The sequence below is a fragment of the Gracilinanus agilis genome, chromosome 2 (assembly GCF_016433145.1).
Source record: "Gracilinanus agilis isolate LMUSP501 chromosome 2, AgileGrace, whole genome shotgun sequence".
NCBI classification, from domain to species: Eukaryota; Metazoa; Chordata; class Mammalia; order Didelphimorphia; family Didelphidae; genus Gracilinanus; species Gracilinanus agilis.
Genome location: NC_058131.1, coordinates 646,351,271 through 646,366,735, shown reverse-complemented (window position 1 = coordinate 646,366,735; position 15,465 = coordinate 646,351,271). Strand labels below are relative to the sequence as shown.

The following is a 15,465-nucleotide window of genomic DNA, read 5'->3' as shown; positions in this document are numbered from 1 at the left end:
TTGCTAATTATGGAAACTTTTTTCATGTACTTGGTTATCTTTGACCCTCAGCACAGATTTATAAATGGTGCTACTATTTTTCTATTTTATTTTAAAGTAGTCATTGAGCTTTGTCTAGTAAAGGTTTTCAGATCATTATATGTTTTTTCAGATCCTTTCAGATATTTTTCCTTTTCAGAACATTTCAATTTTTGCAAACTATGGCTCACATTTTATAATCATTTCCTTTTCCAAAACTGAGTCACTCAGTATTAAATTTGGTTTTCAAGTGTGTTTTGTTTTTTTTTTAAACCCTTACCTTCCGTCTTAGAGTCTATTAATACTGTGTTTTGGCTCCAAGGCAGAAGAGTGGTAAGGGTAGGCAATGGGGGTCAAGTGACTTGCCCAGGGACACACAGTTAAGAAGTATCTGAGGCCAAATTTGAACCTAGGACCTCCCATCTCTAGGCCTGGCTCTCAATCTACTGAGCTACCCAGCTGCCCCCTCCCCCCAAGTGGTTTTAATTAGCTGATTCAGGTGGCCTCTGCCATCTGGATTGTGGAAATAATTAAATTTATATTCCAGACCCAGATTACTCTGAGTACTATTACATAGTAGATGGTTCACAAAATTCTCACATGATGATTTTTTAAATATTACTAATAAAGATATATGAAGCTATATGATCTTTCCAAAAATATAGATACAAATTAATTTTAATAGCAAAGGAAGGGGTGAGGGAATAGCACATTTTCAAAAGCTTTGGGCTGTAAGAAATTAAGCTAAACAGATTATGTTGGTAGGATAGTTGCTCCCCAGCCATAGACCAAGGGCAAGATTTATTCAATATCTTAATATATCTTGATTTCATCAATCCAAGTGTTCTTTTTACCAGTGAAGGGAATAACTTGTCTATTTCTATTATATAGACACACATGTAAGCAAACATACATACGTATGTCTAGAACATCATAGTCTCTTAATAAATTTTTATTAATTTGACTTGTAGTCACATAGTATCAGTAAGTCAGTCAACTCACATTTATTATATGGCTATTAGGTGCCAGGCACTATGCTAAGCTGAGCATCACCAATAAAACATCATTTTTATTAAAATGGGCTTTTTGCTTTAGAGAGAAGTATATAAAAGCACTGGATTTGGTCTGCCTTCCTTTACTTTTTAAATTCTAGAAAACATGAGAATTATGTGTTTCTGAATAATTCTTCTACAATGTTTGTCCAAAATACATGGATCAGTTCTATCATAATTCTGACAGCAGGCATCCTTTATGCACTGGTCTTTTCTGTATGGATTATAGGACTAAAGGATCACTGATTTAGGGCTGGCAGAAACATTGAAGGTCATCTAGTCCAGTCTCTTCATTTTATAGGTGACAAAACTAGTCTTAGAGAAGTTAAATGCTTTGCCCAGGGCCACATAGCCAGGGCCAGCCAGTATCTGAGGTGAGATTTGAACCCATTCCTTCCTTACTTCAGGTTCAGCCATGCTAGTGGTTATTAGGATCTAGATCTCATTTAGGAAGCTTAGAGTACTGGAAATTTTCACAATTGGTACAATGTCATAAATAGGGGCATCTGGAAGATCTCATCATTTCTTCAGAATCTCATTCCATCTGGACTCTTCATCGGACATTCATTACGATAGTGACAAACACCATGATAATGATAAATACCTCTGAGAAGCATATATCCCTTTATTTTAAACTTACTTGATATCAATAAGCAAAAGGTAATATGAGAAAATTATCTTTTTTGTTACAGGAAATAATTGCATTACAGATAAGGAAAAATAAGGGTAGTGTTATAGCTGGGGTTTTCAAACATGTCCATAGAGTAGTAATAGGCCAAAATCTTAGAAAAAGAACCATATCAGAAATGCATTGTATCTGAAAGGCCTTCTCACCTCAGTTATCTTGTATTGAAAAACTAACCTGTCCCATCTTCCTCTTTCTCCCACTCCACCATTGGGGCAAAAGAGTAATGGGAACCAAATGTAGTTGAAGAACACAAGATATCCAGAAAAGGACTGCAGACATACATCCTCCTTCACCTGTTTCTTTGCCTGCCAGTGCCCTGGGAAAAACAACCATATTGAATATACTCCCCGGGACCCAGAGACTATATATTTAAACCCTGTAGGCTTATCTGTCTGTCATTTCACAAATAATCTAGACAACACTGGCAGCTAGTAGCCATCCTCTCTATTACAGAAATGGTCTGGCTAATAATACTTCTTTATATTTGCTAAAAGCCCTCATCCTCACTCTAGTCCCAAAGAGTAAGGGCAACCAGGTAGGCAAGCTGCATATACCTACAGGATCACATTTTTAGAATGATTCTTCTTATCCATCCACAAGTGGCCTCTTGGAATATCTTGCCCCTTGTCCTGTCACTACACAAGTATAGTCTTCTCTCCCCACTCACTCTTTTGCTCTGGAAACAATCATCAAACCAGTATTTATGCTGTTTCTGTAAAGGGCATGGGCATGACAATTGACTGTCCTTTGGCTCCACTTATTCCTGTAGCTTCTCAAACAAAAATTCCTTTCCCTAGTTAACACTTCTCTGTGTGTGTTTTCTCTCTTTTGAGGGGAGGGATTGTCTCATTTTTTCCTTTGTTACCCCAAGCCTAGCACAGTGCCTACACATAACGGAAACTTAATAAATTCATTAACACATTCATTTTACTATGGGGTTCATGAAGTTCATTGACTTTCACAGTTGAGAAGGACCTAGAACAGGGGTCAGCAATGTATGGCTCTTTCTACAGGAGCCATAAAGTCATCCGCGGCACGGTAACTAACAGTTTACACATGACAGCGTGCGTCACATGATATGTCACATGATCCTTTCAGTACTGCGACTCTCTTCTAAGATAGAAGCTCCCTCATTGATATTGCCGCGCAAGATGAATCCTGGTCTTTAGTTCGGCTTGGTAGGTGTGCTGTGTGTTCCTCCTTCTGCCCTCCTTTTACTCTTTCCACACCTGTTACTGACATCTTGGGGTTCTGTATAGTGATTGATCACTTTTGTCTACATTCTCTACCCCTCTGCCTCTGATTTACATGGCTTTATCTTAGTGCATTCATGGGGTCTGCACTCTCTATTTGTGGGATTGTTATTGTTTTTAACTTTTCTACCTGCTCTTAAAGGGGAATTAGAGTCAGATTATATCTTTACATAGGCTTCACTAGTGAGAAGCATTTCTCCCCAGTAGTTGTTTCATTTGATACAGAATGATTGAGTAGGCATCACTGATAAACACCTGTACCAGGAAATGTGTGTGATGTGTCCTGGCCAGTTTCCCATGAAAAGGTACCCTCCTCCCCGACTACTTACTAATGCCTGCACACAAGTCATGTTATTTTTTGTAATCTCCTGATCTCCTACTTAATTTATGTGGCCAAATGGCTTAACCAGCAGGCCGGCAGCCTTTTCTTCTCCTGTTGTCTGACTTGAGAGAAGGAGAGGAAAAAGTATTCTTCCCTGAATTTTTCTCTCTTTATTTCAGCAATTTTCTTAGTGCAAAGGAGTTTTATATGTATGTGTGCAGTTATATCAGTACTATAGTGCCCCATTAAGTCTTGTTTTTTGATTAATAATCAAAATTATTTTGATTAATAATCAGCAAAACCATGCAGCACCAGAAGTCACATTAATGTACTTTATTCATCATTTTTTTTTAATCCTGGGACTCCATTCTAGGAGCATAGGGCCACAACCAGTAGGCAATGGGTCACACTGTTGCTCAGGGTCACCCAGCTGGGAAGTGTCTGAGCCCGGATTTGAACCTAGGACCTTTCGTCTCTAGGCCTGGCTCTCAATCCACTGAGCTAGCCCAGCTGCCCCTACTTAAGGTTGCAGTTTCTTTAGCAGATGTAGTTTTTTACAGGGTGGGGTTGCTAGCCCCACACCCAACCCTCCTCCTTAATTCATCATTGGTTAGCACATAATAACATTATTAAAAATAGTTCAGAGACTTATTGTACTTTAAAAGTGTTGTTTTTACATAAAATGCACATATTGTATTCAGTGTTAAACATATTGTACAGATTTCATGAAATTACGTTTTAAAAAATGTGGCGTTTATGGCTCTCACAGCCAAAAAGGTTGTAGACCCCTGACCTAGAAGGTCCTTCTAGTTCAATCATCTCATTTTACTAGTAAGGAAACTCAGACTGGCTAAGGTGATATGCCTTAATTCAAAATTAGATTGCAATTAAATATTAGATCAGGAACTAGAACCCAAGTCTCTTGGTTCCAGTCCAGGGTACTTTTCATCATATGTATATTGACATTGGTGAACAAGTAGATTCAATCTAAAAACTCAGGAATATGGAAACAGATACTTTTTCTAATAATCACATATCCTTTTGCTGTTCTAAAGCAGGTAGTGGAACATTTCCATATATTTCTAATCTTTGTGTTTGCTAAGACTTACCATTATGAATTCCATCAAGTCTGAGTAGTCTGGGTCATTTGGATCAATTCTCACTTCATTTGCCCATTCAAAGAGCTTCTGAGTATTAATAAGCCATGGAATTCCAGGAACACCTCTTGCATCCACATTTCTCAACACACTACCATATGGGAGAGACATAATACACCATTTTGTTTCCTGTAATTTTGCCATATGTGTACTGCTAACAATATAATTACAGTATTTTATGATAGTAGTTTACATTTATGTAGTACCTTAAAGTTTATAAAGTTTATCTATGTGTGTGTATGTATAATCACATTTGATTCTCACAAAAATCTTTTGAAGTAGGTGCTATAGGCATTATCATACCAGTTTTACAAATGAGGAAACTGAGTCTCAGAGAGCATAAGTGGCTCACTTATGATCACAAAGTTAATAATAATCATCAGAGCTATTCTTTCTATTCGACCACACAGGTTCAACACATCTACTGTATCTATGTAAGGCCTTGGGGTAGGTACAGGGGAAAACTCACCTATGTCGCCTTATTAAAGCACTTTACAAAATTTACAAAATGCTATCCTCACAACAAACTTGTGATGGAGGTAATATAGGAATGATACCCACTTTACAGATTCAAAAAGGTTAAGGGAATTGTCCAGAGTCACTGAGTTAGTGAATACAGAAGTTAGCCTAGAATTTTAGACTGCCTGTTTCCAAGTTCAGGTCTCTTTCACAATAGGATGCTGCTTCTTAATACTGAGATTTTCTCAAGATATGTATTTACACATAATTAACATGCACTAAAACAGACTTGATAAATATGCCATCTTTGTTTTCATTGTGGTCATTAATAAAAATATTGAGAGGAATAAGACCAAGGACAGAGCCCAGCAGCATCCTTGCTACTTACCTTCTTCCACCATGACCCTTAGCATAAAAAAAAGTCTAATTTAACAAAGGAACACCCCTATCTTGTGAATATTGCTGCTGAAGAATAGTAAAGTCAGCTTTGTTTTTGCAACCAAAGGTATAATTAATGTGTTGTTTTGTATCTAATGAGGGGAGTGTCCTATGTCTCCAGTCATATTTGTAAGTTTTAATGGTAGGAATCATGCATTAAAAAACTATGTGAATCTGGGTAACTGGAAGGTAGTGGTGCCTTTAACAGTAAGAGGGGTAGTATTTCTATTTCCATTTTACAGATGAGAAATTGAGGTTCAGTGAGAGTAAATGACTTGCCCATGGATTCAATCCCAGATCTTCTCTCTCCAAATCCTATGATCTTTTCCACTGTTCAAACTGCCATGGACATTCCTATGACAATTTAGCCTATCCCAAATGATAATTACTAATACAATGAAGGTATCTTTATGCACACCCAAAACACTTTTTTTATGTGACAGTTTTCAGAAATCATTGCTCCATTGATTACATATGAATCATATGAAAAGAGACATCATATTTGCTTAGAATACTCATTTACTTTTCCTCTAAAATATGGGTTTCTCTCATCAGTGTTTGAAGTTCAGACTGAGGAAAAGGAAAAAAAAAGGGTCTGTGTATGAGGTAATAGTCAGAACAAGGCAAGGCAATGAGAGGTGATAAGATGCCTCAGTAAATTTCATGGTTACCATTTGAGAATGGGTTTATGCTTTGAGTTGTTCTACAGAAGCTCGAAGAGATTCCTAACTGAAGTTGAGGAAAACAACCAGTTTGTTCCTGCCTGAAATGTAGTGCTACTCTAATATCGACATGAACTTTAAGTAATTGTTGAAAAGTGATGTTATTTCTCTAATATAAAATCTTATAACCTGTGGCAGACAGAACTTAGTGATTGGGACATAGGGGTTAAAGGGATGCCATTTTCATCTAATGCCCATGATAAAGAATAGCTTAGTTTTCCAGATGTCAATAGGCAAAGTTCTTCTTTTCCAGTCACATCAAGAAGAAAAGGTACATCTGTATATCAAAAAAAAGAGAGCAAAGTGGGAAAAAAGGAGTTATTCCTCAATTTAAAAAAAAGTTTCTACAGTTTTAAATTAAAAAACAAAAACAAAAGACAGTTTAGAACTTATATTTGGAAGTAAAAACCTCACACATCTAGAATTAAGGAATTTTACTAAGGACATACTTCTGCTAGGCCCTTTAGTTGCTGGGGTGAAGCACTCTGATATAGAGGTTTACTAACTGGGAGCACAAAGGACAGGGTAACACTTGGCTATACAGACTAGAATAGTTGCTCAGTGATTTCACTGGTACCTGTACTCTCTCTACCAATACATATAATAATAGCTCAACATTTAATAGAGAATTTTAAAAAGTTGTAGCTACAGTAGTTTGAAAATACAAAGAGAAAATTCAATTTGTAATGAACTCACTGCTTCCTACTTCTCCACATTCAGGTACGACTAGTTTATCACAGCTAAACTCTGACTGTTCCAAAACAGCTTTGCTTTTCAGTGCAGTGTTGCTGGGTATAGGCAGATATATTTTGGCCAGTAAGCTTGTCCTTTTACTTATTTCATAAACCTAAATATAAGACAAATGAAATCACACTGGGAACAGGTAATTTGTAGTTGGAATCTTAACAGTTTAGAGTTGAAGAAAACTTTAGATCATCTAGACCAGAAATTCTTGAACTTTTTTGTCTTGGGACCTTTTAAACTCTTAAAAATTATTGAGGATGCCACAATTTTTGTTTGTGTGAATTTTAGCTATTGATAGTTTCTGTATTTTAAATGAAAACATAGAGGGTTGCTAGGTAGTTCAGTGGATTCAGAGCCAGACATAAAGAGGAGTAGTCCTAGGTTCATATCTGCCCTCAGATGCTTCCTAGCTGTGTGACAGTCACTTAACCCCCATTGCCTACCTTGGTACCAACATACAGTATTAATTCTAAGATGGAAAGTAAGGTTTTAAAAAAAATGAAAACATCTTAGTTTTATTGTGTTAATAGTTCTGACTTCACGGACCTCCTGAAAGAGGCCCTATTTCCCATACTGAGAACATTGGTTGAGACCAAACCTTTTTGTAAGTGAAGAAACTGAAACCCCAAAAGGTAAAGTGATTTGGTCAAGGTCTCATAGCTAGTTATTGACAGGGCTGAAGCTAGAACTCTAGTCTCTTGGTTCCTAATCAAGTTCTCTTTCTACTATGCCATATGATCACGCTAAAAACTAAAGCGTGTAAGAGAGGCATTGTTTCAGAGCACTCCAGGTAGATGTTTATGAAAGAAGTGTACTATTACATTTATTACCTGTAGCTTAAATAATTTCTGCATGGCACATTGAAAAGAGCACTGGACTTGAGAATCCAAAGACTTAGGTTTGATTTTTGACTTTGATTCTTGTAGCTTTATGCTTCAATTTCCTTATCTTTGAAATGGAGATAATATTTGAACTATGAACCACATAGTATTGTTGGGAGAACCAAATAAGTGAATACATAAGTACTACTATTTAAGTGTATATTGTTATTCCTGGCTTCAAAGAACAAAAACCAGAATTACAGAAGATATGTCTATTTCACAGAGTATGATAAATATATCATAAAATGTTATAAGATAAATTGACTGTACACCTATAAAATTGGAACTTTTTAGTAGTCAAATACTAGTTGTTTCTTTATAACCTATGCTATATATATATTTAGCACACATATATGTACATATATGAGTGTGTGTATGTATATATATATATGTATACACATACATACATATAAAAGTATATCTGCATCCAGACACTGCTTCCAGTTCCTCTTTCTCTTCAAGCAATGAGAAAAGTACTTGCCATTCATTCATTCATTCATTCATTCATTCATTCATTCAACAAGGACTTACCAAGAGTCTCCTATGCATCAAGCTTTGTACTAGATCCAAAAGATACCAGTCCTTGCCCTCAAGGATCTCACATTCTATGGCACATTAATAGGTGCTTAGTAAATGTTGGTTGATAAATGAATCATCATGCCTACCTTCCTACCACAAATTAGTTCATTAAAAGCTACATTAACTAATTTAACAAATATTTATTGGGCATTATTTATTTATTTTAATATGAATATTTTATTTTATACATATAAATATAATAAATATATTTATCTTAATATAAATATTTATTATCTACCATATACAAGAAAGAAGTTGAGGTTTTAAAATAGCAAATGGTGGATTTGTATTCTACTGCATACTGTATGCCTCTTTACAGAAAAGCAGTAGATTATCAACAAATCCTGTATTATCAACAATTAAAGAGTTTTTTATGGGATGATAAAAGAATGATAGTTAGAATAAGGAAAATAACCCCAGCATCTTATTCATCAAAGCAATTGAAACTTTAAAAGTAAAAGGTACCCAAAGAAATATTTTTAATTTCTGTTTGTAACAAATTCCTGGTGTCTTTTCTTCTTCTTTTCCCTGCTGCCCTGTAGTAATCATTGGTCTTTCCCATTCAGTCTCCATTCTTTCCCATCCCTCTCATATTTTCTTCTCTTGCAAAAAATTGGAAGTTTGCAGCCATGGCTGGAGTAGACCTGCTATTTTTACAATTGTTATAGCATTTACATTATGCAATAAACAATGGCATTCTTCCTCAGCTATAGCTGAATAATAGTAAAATCATAGCACAAATGAAGATTTACAAAGCATGAGAAACTGTTGCAAACTACCTATAAAATCAGTTTTTTCACATGCAATGGTTAAATGACAGTTAACATATATATTGCTTTATATGTGTTACCTCATTTCATAAAAGGCTATTTTAATGTCTTTTAAACCATAATTATAGTCACAAATCAAAATAAAATTGCATTATAAAAAAGACATTTTATATATGTATATATGTGTGCACATATATATATGTATATATATACATATGTCTAGACTAGTAATAGGGAATAATTCTTAAAGTACACTATTAAAAAGTAAAGTGGTCAAGAAATTATAATAGCATACCTCTAAGCGAATAGTTTCAGGCCAGTTTATTAATTGAATATTGAAAATCTGCTGAAACATGACTTTAAAATCCAGCTGCAAGGGAGATGCTGAAGTGCAAGAAACCTGTTTGTCATTGTAAAATATTTTAATAAAATATTTAAGCTTTTGAATTCTGGCTCTCCTTCTTTGCTCATTCCTAAAAATTTAGAAATTAATAAACATTTAAATCACCCTAGGAAAGTAAAATGAATGCAAAAAAAAAAGTTCCTTTCAATATTTAACCTGACAAAACAACATGTGATTGTGCTAGCATTAGAGGATGTACATTATATATTTTAAAAGCCAAAAATTTTCTTGAATATAAGTTTTAACCTCTGCTATCTATTTCAGAACTTCAAGGATCTGTAATACCATTGGAATAGCCTCAGGCCTGATAATCACTTCCACCAATAACTTCTGGAGTTGAAAATAATTGTCACCTCTAAGAGTAAGTAAGGAGCCTTTTTAGATTTAGGTAGGTTGGTTCTTTGGGAAAATATGTAGTCTGCCACCCAATGCTGTAATGCAGGATTTATGCAAGATCTCTTGCATTTACAACGCACATGAAGTCTTTCTACCCTAGTACCTAAAATATCTCCTTTTCAATCAAATTGAAAAGAGGCCAACCTACTAAATTAGTGTAAAAAAAGTTATATATTATTATAGAATTTTTAGAAGCAAGTTGGATTTTGTTGTTTTCAAGAATATATTTTCAAACTAGGATATCAAAATTCATTCATTCAAGTCATAATTTACAGAGGTCATTATAGTATTTGCCTAACAAATGCCTAAAAGATCAACGTGGAGAGAAAGGAGTGGGGTGGGCCATCAAGCTGGAATTCAAAAGGATTTTCTTACCTTTTTAAACACACACATACACACTATAAGTTTATTTGGCAAGAATTGACAGTATGTGTAATACAATGTGCCTAGCACATCTATTGTTTAGTTTTTTTTTTTAGGCTTCTTTAGATAGGAACTTATCTCCTCTCTCCCCAAGTCCAAATGAAGGAAGCACAGAATGTAAAGAGCAGAAATGTTTTTTTTTTTTTTTAATAAGGTGGCGTTTGGTAGTTTTTCAGTAACATCTGACTCTTTGTGATCCCATTTGAGATTTTCTTGACAAAGATACTATAATGGTTTCCCATTTTGTTCTCCAACTCATTTTATAGATGAGGAAATGAGGCAAAGATTCTCCCCAGACATGCAGGCAAAAAATTCTCCCCAGACATGCAGCCAGTAAGTGTCTAAGGCTAGATTTGAAATTGGGTTTTCCTGACTCCAGGTCCTGTGTCCAGTGCTCTATCCACTCTGCCACCTAGTTAGTTTTCATTTAATGAGGGCATAACCTGTTTCTTATCTCAATTCTTCTAATGATCTTAAGACTAAAATGGGACTAAAGATGGGACTGGTAGAAGATTCATTAGAGGAACAGGCTTTGACCAGTGAAAGAAAAACTATGTCATGGTCATAAAAGTCAGGGATGCTCTTCCTCTCACAAGTTAGGCATCATGGCCAAGGTATTTTTTTTTGCTTGTTTCCAATTGATCTATTTCCCCTCAAAATTTTAATATCTCCTCTTTTGTGCTTATTTTTGGTTTATTTGTTGCCTTTCTAATGTTTGAAATGCATATTCACTAATCCTCTGTTTTTCTATTTTTTAAGTGTCTATTTTGTTCTTATTCTTTTCAGTTGTGTCCAACTCTTTATGACCCCAGTTATAGTTTTCTTGGCAAAGATACTGGAATGGTTTGCCACTTCCTTCTCCAGTTCATATGAAGATGAAGAAACTGAGGTAAATAGGATTAAGTGATTTGTCCAAGATTATACAGCTATTAGGTGTCTGAGGCACTGAACTTAGGGATATATCTTCCTGACTCCAGGTTTGGTGCTCCAACCACTGGACTACCTATGTGATTTTTTTCCTTGAGGACTGCTTTAGCTCCATCCTAGAAATTTTGTAATATTTTCCCATCATTATCATTTTTTTATGTAATTATTGTTTCTATGATTTGTTCTTTGACCCATTTTTTTTTTTAGGATTTCAGTGTTGTCTCCATTTGGGTCTGTATATTTTGTTTGTAATTCCTAGACCAATTATTATTTTTCTTGCATACTGGCTGTTATTAACCATTTCTGCTGTTTTACATTTGTTTGCATAAATATCTCTTTGTTCTAATAAAGCTTTCATAAAATTTCCATGTCATGCTGAAAACATTCTTTTCAGTCTCATTTAGAAGATGCCATAAATCTTTTAAATCTAGTTTATCCAACAATTTCTTCATTTCCAGATTTTCCTTTTTGTTTATCTTTTTGTTAGACTCATTCAAAACTGAGAGAGGGATACTGAAGTCTCTTGTCACTACTGTTTTATTGTTATGCCTTCTTATAGCTCAGATAGTATTTCTTTTATCAATTTGGATACTAAGCTATTTGCAGTATTTTAAGTTTATTAATGATATTGATTTGTTGTCTATGGTCCCTTTCAGGATAATGTAGTTTCCCTCTTTATTCCTTTTTTAACTTTTTGAATGTTTGTTTTTGTTTTGCCAGATGGTATGATTCCAACTCTTGCCTTTTTGGATTCACTTAATGTAGAATAATTTTTTCCCCATCCTCTCAGTTTTATTTTATACATATCTCTTTTTTTCCCCTAATCTTTTTTAAATTTAGTTTTTTAACTTTCTTTTTTTAATTTTAAAATTTTTAGAATATTTTTCTATGGTTACATAATTCATGATTCTTCCCTTCCTTCTTCCCTCCCCCCTCCCAGAGCTGACAAGAAATTCCACTGGGTTATACATGCATCATTGTTCAAAACCTATTTCCATGTTATTCATATTTGTGATAGAGTGATCATTTAAAGTCAACATCCCCAATAATATCCCCATTGAACCATGTGATCAATCATGTTTTTCTTCTGTGTTTCTACTCTCACAGTTCTTTCTCTGGATGTGGACAGCATTGTTTCTCATAAGTTCCTCTGGATTATCCTAGGTCATTGCATTGCTGCTGGTAGAGAAGTCTATCATATTCAATTGTGCCTTAATGTATCAGTCTCTGTGTACAATGTTCTCCTGGTTCTGCTCCTTTTGCTCTGCATCAGTTCCTGGAGGTCTTTCCAGTTCACATGGAATTCCTCCAGTTCATCATTCCTTTCAACACTATAGTATTTCATAACCATCAGATACCACAATTTGTTCAGCCATTCCCCAATTGATGGATACCCCCTCATTTTCCAATTTTCTGCCACCATAAAGAGTATGGCTATAAATATTTTTGTACAAGTATTTTTCCTTATTATCTCTTTGGGGTACAAACCCAGCAGTGGTATGGCTGGATGTCTCAGTTTTTTAAATATGTTTCTTGAACAGCAGATTGTAGGGTTTTGTTTTCTTATCTAATCTGTCACTTTTTGAATACATATTTAAATGAGAGTTAAATTTATATTTTCCTCTATTTCTCTTAATTTTGGATTTTTTACAAGGAATGATTCCCACCCCCTTCTGCTTTAAATACAGTATTGTGTTCCTTCAGTTATTTTGCTTTAATCTTTTTTTAAAGTAGGATCATTCCCACTGGTTTTCTTCACCTTACTCCTTATCCCTTCTTCTTGTTTGTTTCCTCTTTCCTTTTATGGTTTTGCTTCTTAGTTCATTTTGTCCTCCTATTTTTATCTGGATATATAATCCTTCTTCTCCATTTTTTTAAACTCTTAATTTGTCAAGCAAATTCTCCCTTCCTTCCTCTCCTCCCCTTGAACTCCTGTCATGCCGCACCCAAGACAAGGTTTCCATCTTCCTTCTCAGAGCTTCTCTCTTCAAGCATTGAGGTATTCATTGATGGAAGAACCTCTCCCACCATCAAAGAAAGGTCTCCTTCCTTTCCCTTCTTTTTCAATCTTTTCCCTCTCCTCCTCATCCAGCCTCCTCTCAGGCTCTTATTTTTCTAAAACTTATTAGTTTCCCCTCATTGCTCACCCTCAATTTTACCTGAGCACATCACATCCTCTCTATCTCCCTTCACTCCTCCTCTCTTTCACATACCCTTCTATATTGGAAGGCTGTCTCACAAACAAAACAAAAACAAAAAATCCACCAACTTATTTGGAGGAAGGGTGCTACCAGGTTCTATGTTGCCCCAGGCCCATCTCTTCACTGTTATGCCCACTGGACTTCTGCCTTCACCCCTGCCTCCTTGTGTACATTTAGAAAGAGTTTCTTTGGTCTCTCTGCTGTCATTCTTTTGTTGCTGCTATTCTTGGAAGCTGCATTTATTTAATACTCTTTCTTTTCTGTCATTTAAAGTATTCAAGAAGCAATTAATCTCTTTGGTTCTTGTTTTCTTCCTAAATTTTTTTCAAATACCTGTTTATTATTGAAAATCCATCTTTTTTCATGTATAATTAAGTTCAGATTTGGACACTGGACAGAATCTTGGGCTTCGCTGTTCTTATGAACACATTATATTCCATTCCTTCCCACATTGCTAGTGGATGCAGAGTAGTCTTGTCTTCAAATCTCCCTTCCTTTGTATTTGAAGGTGTTTATCTTGATTTCTTGTAGAACTTCTTGTTTCTAACTGAATTGTTAAATTTAACTACCATATGTTTTGGAGGTCAGCGGCCTTGGGTTTTTTCTGAAGAGAATATATGATTTTTTTCATTTGGCATTTCATTTTCTATGTTCCAAAATTCTAAGCAATTTCTCATCTGTTTATTTCCTTTATTATGGTTTTAAGTAGTTTTTTTTACCTGTCATATTTTTCTGAGGGACTAATGATCTTTAGATGTCTCTTTACATTCTATCTTCAAGATCAGTAGATTTTGCTTGCAGAATGAACACATTTTCCTTATGTTATTGTTCTCATTTCTCTTCTAGATTCTCCTCCACTTCTGCATATTTGTACTTCAAACCTATATTCCTCTTTTGTTTCTATGGAGAGACTTACCATGGCATACTCTAGTTTTTCTATTTTATTTTTGTGGTATAAGCCATAAATTCTGCTCTAATAATTCTCTTTTCTCTGTGGAAGCACTCAGAAATGGTGTGTTGTGGTCCCAAATTTCCCCTCACATTCCACTGGGTCCTCTGTCTCATCAAATGTTGGATAATTTTCCTTTGTTTTGCATATTCATAGAGACCTGAACTTGTTTACTAAATATGGAGGCCATATTTCCTTCTGATGTTAATGTATACCCTCTTTGAATTTGTTGCTTACATTAAAGATCTTGGATTTTTCTTCTTCCTGACATCTTTGATAATTTTGGTCCCCTTACTCCCACTTGATTTTCCTCTATTTCTCACTTCCTAACTCTCTTTCCTCTAGAGATGGTTTCCTTGAGTGATGGATCTCAAAGCATCTCAGCCTCCTCTTATGCTGGGCAATTCACAGTCCACCAGCTTAGGTCTCTGCCCCAAGTGACCTTTGGGTGGACAGAACTAGGCCTAGCTAAGTTTTTCTCTTGGGCTCAGTGGAGTGCTACACAGACCCCACCCTATCCACAACACACACACACACACAAACAAACAATGTCTTTTCCCAGTGTCTGTCCCAGTGAAAATGAGGAGGAAATATAGAAAGCAAGGACTACATGTTTTGCCTCAGTTGACAGTGCTTAGCAAGAGATCTAAACACAGTGGGAAGACTGGGCACTAATCTACATATATGTGGGGCTGTACCATGTGCTGAAGAAAAATGTATTGGCATCTAGTTGTGTCTAGAGCTGTCCCTCTAGAAACTTTCTGGGGCAGAGACTGAGGCTGGTGAAAAGTAAATTCTCAAATATGAGAGGAGGCTGAGTCAACTTTGAAATCCAAAGGGAGATCTGCCACGAAAGGGGATGAAGTTAGAAAGTGAATGACAAGGGAATATATGGGAGGGAAAAGACTAAAATCATGAAAGATTTCATGAAGAAAAAATAGCTAAAAACACAGAACAGAAGCAGATAAATCAATAGGGATGATATAAACATAGAAACAAATCAGACCTAATTGCTGGTGGTGACAAAATGCTAGAAAGAAAAAGAAACTACTTTTGGTTTTGGCAATTTTGAAAAAAAAAACT

At 35.4% G+C, this 15,465-nt stretch overlaps 1 protein-coding gene across 1 annotated transcript in view; it reads right to left on the bottom strand.

Moving 5' to 3' along the window:
• CC2D2B (coiled-coil and C2 domain containing 2B) overlaps positions 1-15,465 on the bottom strand; it is a 121,482-nt gene that overhangs the window by 65,168 nt on the left and 40,849 nt on the right. Inside the window, exons 13-16 of the mRNA XM_044660203.1 lie at positions 9,379-9,556; positions 6,806-6,956; positions 6,239-6,386; positions 4,443-4,581 (exon numbers count right to left, since the gene is read on the bottom strand). Of these exons, the coding sequence (XP_044516138.1) occupies positions 4,443-4,581; positions 6,239-6,386; positions 6,806-6,956; positions 9,379-9,556 (616 nt within the window). The remainder of the gene's footprint in view (positions 1-4,442; positions 4,582-6,238; positions 6,387-6,805; positions 6,957-9,378; positions 9,557-15,465) is intronic.